Raw genomic sequence first — 3,738 nt, forward strand, 5'->3', positions numbered from 1 at the left:
TATCCTTCTAAATACGGCCGCATTTTACGGATACCCCAAACGATTGCTAAACACTCTTTATCAGTAGGGGAGTAATTTGATTCGGCCTTATCTAGTCGTCGACTAGCATAGGCAATCACCTTTTCTCCGTCCTCAAACTGTTGCGTGAGGATTGCACCAAGACCATAAGCACTGGCGTCTGTCTGCAAACAAAAAGGTTTGTTAAAATCCGGGCATTGAAGTATTGGGGCTTCCGTCAACTGCTTCTTTAAGTTCTCGAACGCGGTTTGTTGTTCTGCGTGCCATTTTCAATGTTTTCCTTTTCGGAGGAGTTGAGTTAGCGGGTGAACGATTGTTGAAAAATTCTTCACAAATCGACGGTACCATGACGTCATTCCCAAAAATCGTCTTAATTCCCTCACAGTCGTTGGGGGTTTCAGATTTTGGACAGCTGAGACTTTCTCTGGGTCAGTATGAATACCTTTATCACTAACAACGTGTCCAAGGTACTTTAAGGTTGACTTGAAAAACTCGCAATTTTCTGCATTCATTCTCAAATTGGCTTCTCGTAGTCGATTGAACACAGTTTCGAGATGTTGGAAATGTTTTTCATAATTACGACTTATGATGATAATATCATCTAAGTATGCGAATGCAAAGGGTTCCATTTCTGGTCCAATGACTGAATCCAATGCGCGCTGAAACGTAGCAAGGGCGGAATGTGACCCAAATGGCATTACCTTCCATTGAAACAGATCTCGTCCCGGTACCGTAAACGCTGTCAATGGTTTGCTGTCCGGATGCATCGGTATCTGCCAATACCCATTCTTCAAATCCAAACTACTTATAACTTTCGCCTCGCGAAGCCGATCCAGGATATGATTCATGCGCGGAAGTGGATATGCGTCTGGTTTCGACTTTGCATTTAGTTGACGATAATCCACACATAATCTCGTATAATCTATATACGATTTGTTTAAGCGCCATTTTGGATACCATCAACGCCAGGTGTTTTCGTATCCTTAATGATGTTTGCGGCTTCAAGAACTTAGCTTGGAGTAATTAAATTAACTTGGACGTCGTCATCGGTCAGTATGTGTGTTATCCCAGAGCCTTGTGGGAACAAGTTCCGTACGATCTCTTCTAAGAAACGAAAATTAGTAGGAGCTGGTGGTGAAGTTCCCTTCATTATCTTTTTGACAGTTTGGTATGCTTTTCCCCAGGGATTAGTTGACAGTTCATCTAGCAAGGTGTTGTACAGCCGTTTTTTGCTTTGTAAAATAGAATTACGGAGCTCTTTCCGCTTTTTCTTATAATGCCAGTTAAGTTGCTCAAAATTGTTATGCCCTCTTGCCCGTTGTTGAACTCTGCGTAATTTGTGACATTCTGTCCGCAGGTTTCCAATTTCTTCATTCCACCAAGGTGCAGGTCTATGATGCTTTCTTTCATTTCTTCGAGGCATTGATGCATCACAGATGTTTTTAAGTGATTGCATTAGGCTTGCAGCCTTACTATTCGCGGAACTACCAGTTAGGATTATTTCATCAGCAAGAAGGTCAACCATTGCTTTATCTAATTTACTAGTATTCCATTTACTTGCTTGTGCTTTCCTTGTAGATTCATGTTTTCCACTTATACGGTCTTGTGTTAATTCAAATATAATCAATTTATGATCACTAGCTCTGTACACATCTGCCACTTTCCATAGACTGTTTTTACAAATACTTCTACTTCCAAATGTAAGATCAATGGTTGATGTGAAACGGCCATTATCAAAAGTATAGTTAATGTCATCGTTAAGCAGAAAAATATCTAGTGAAGCAAAAGCCTCCAAGAGAGCAAAACCTCTTCTGTTTGTACATCTGCTGCCCCAGGAAGTTGACCATGCATTAAAGTCCCCTGCTATTACTAATGGCGTTTTGTGTTTTGCATTCTCTACGAGATGATCAAGCATAGTATTGAAGTCCTCTATGGTGTCGTTAGGTGAAACATAGCAGCTGTAAAAATGTCTATCATATATTTTTGCGTATACGAAGCCATTATGCTGGTTGTTCTCAATAATTTCATAGCTTTTTTGGCCACAGATGTGTATTGCCGCTTTACCGCTCAGATCTCTGCACCACCTACCATCCCAGTCTGGGACGTTAAACGGTTCTGAAATTAAGAGAACTTCTGCTGTTAGATCATTTGCTGTTAACATCAGTAGGTCTTGCCCAACTTCACAGTGGTTTAAGTTGATTTGAAGACACTTAACCATGTATATGTAATTTTTACAAGCGGCTTGATAGACTGGACAGATTTTATTTAACATGTCGTGATTGTTATTATCGGCAGGACATAGCAGACACCTGGGTGTCTTGTCGCAAGATTTGGCTTTATGACCTGTATTACCACACCTAAAGCACGCTCGATTGGTATCATTTTTGCAGTATTTTGAAACGTGCCCAAATTCTAGACATTTATAGCATCGAGTTGGTTGTAGGAACTCTCCAATTCTACATACTACCCAGCCAATCCGAATGCGCCCAGCATTTATTAGAATTTTAGCGTCGCGAGTGGGAAGAACGATTCTCGCATTTTGTGTCCCGTACCGTGAGGGGCGAATTACTTTTACCGCTTCTGGCTTCATACTTTTAATACTAGGAAATTGGCTTCTAATGGCGGTACAAACGTCTGAAACTGTTGTGGTCTCGTCTAAGTCACGGCATTCAATGGTGGTTTGTTGGCTTACTACATGTATGTCAGCGAAATCATGAAGCACTTCTGCGATGTTACCTTTGTGCTTGTTTGCGTCCACTTCAGGTCCGCACTTAAGAATTAACATGAGTTCGCCTTTCGCAGTTCTTCGTATTTTATTTACGGTTGAACCCAAATCTGCCAGTTCAAAGTTCGACTTTAACATCTTAAGCATGTCGGCATAGCTTGCTTCTCCCTCTTTTTATACAATTATCGCTTCTGGACGTGTGGGCTTCTCTCTTACATTGGCAGGTGCTTCTTTGCTCTTGTTTCGAGTGACTTTAGTCCACGTTATTTTGCGTATATCATTTATTTTCGGCTGCGATTCACTATTCGTAATACTGACTGTTGGCAAACTACTAGGTGCAGACATCTGATGCAATTGATTTTTCACTGTTTTAGCCTTCTCTACTAAACGTTTCTTTACTTCATTGTTACCACATTGGGTCTGCGCGTCCACTGTTGTCCTTGACAGGTCTGGGCTTCTGTATTTAGCAATAGCTTTTTTAATCTCCTGTGATATACTTGCTACCAGGTCTTTCATTGTTTGATTTATATGACGCTGGCTATTCATGATACCAACAAGTGCCTGAACCTTGGTTTCTAAATTATCAAAAGGTTCCTCTGTATCTGTAATTGAGAGCCTCCTATCTGAAATCCTTGTATTGAGAATTGCTGCCGTCGTTTCTGTCAAATTAATTGCTACATCAGCGTTTGAGGCGCAGGCATTACCTTTATTTTCGACTGGGCCATTTTTACCGCCTGGTGATCTATGCGATTTAATTACATTCGCATTAGGTACCTCATCCTCCGTCACATTTTTACCTGAATTTTCCATTATAATTACTTGTAATTACTATTGTACTTACTCAGGTATGTTATTATTTCCCACTGGGATGTCTATTGCAATTTACTGCAGGGGTACTGTATATGCTACTAAAAAGCTTTTGTTTATAATAATGTTGTAAGCAAAGGTTTGAAGCTTAGATTAAATACAGCTTTCAGTTTCACTGCTTTAACAGG

General features: G+C 40.4%; 1 protein-coding gene across 1 annotated transcript; it reads right to left on the minus strand.

The window, feature by feature from the left end:
- Positions 1-1,027: 1,027 nt before the first annotated feature.
- On the minus strand, positions 1,028-2,890 carry LOC119666493. Its single transcript, XM_038075771.1, has one exon. The coding sequence runs from the start codon at positions 2,888-2,890 to the stop codon at positions 1,028-1,030; it is 1,863 nt and encodes a 620-aa protein (XP_037931699.1).
- Between the last annotated feature and the right edge of the window lie 848 nt (positions 2,891-3,738).

This window comes from Teleopsis dalmanni, chromosome 1 (assembly GCF_002237135.1).
Source record: "Teleopsis dalmanni isolate 2A chromosome 1, ASM223713v2, whole genome shotgun sequence".
Taxonomy (NCBI): domain Eukaryota; kingdom Metazoa; phylum Arthropoda; class Insecta; order Diptera; family Diopsidae; genus Teleopsis; species Teleopsis dalmanni.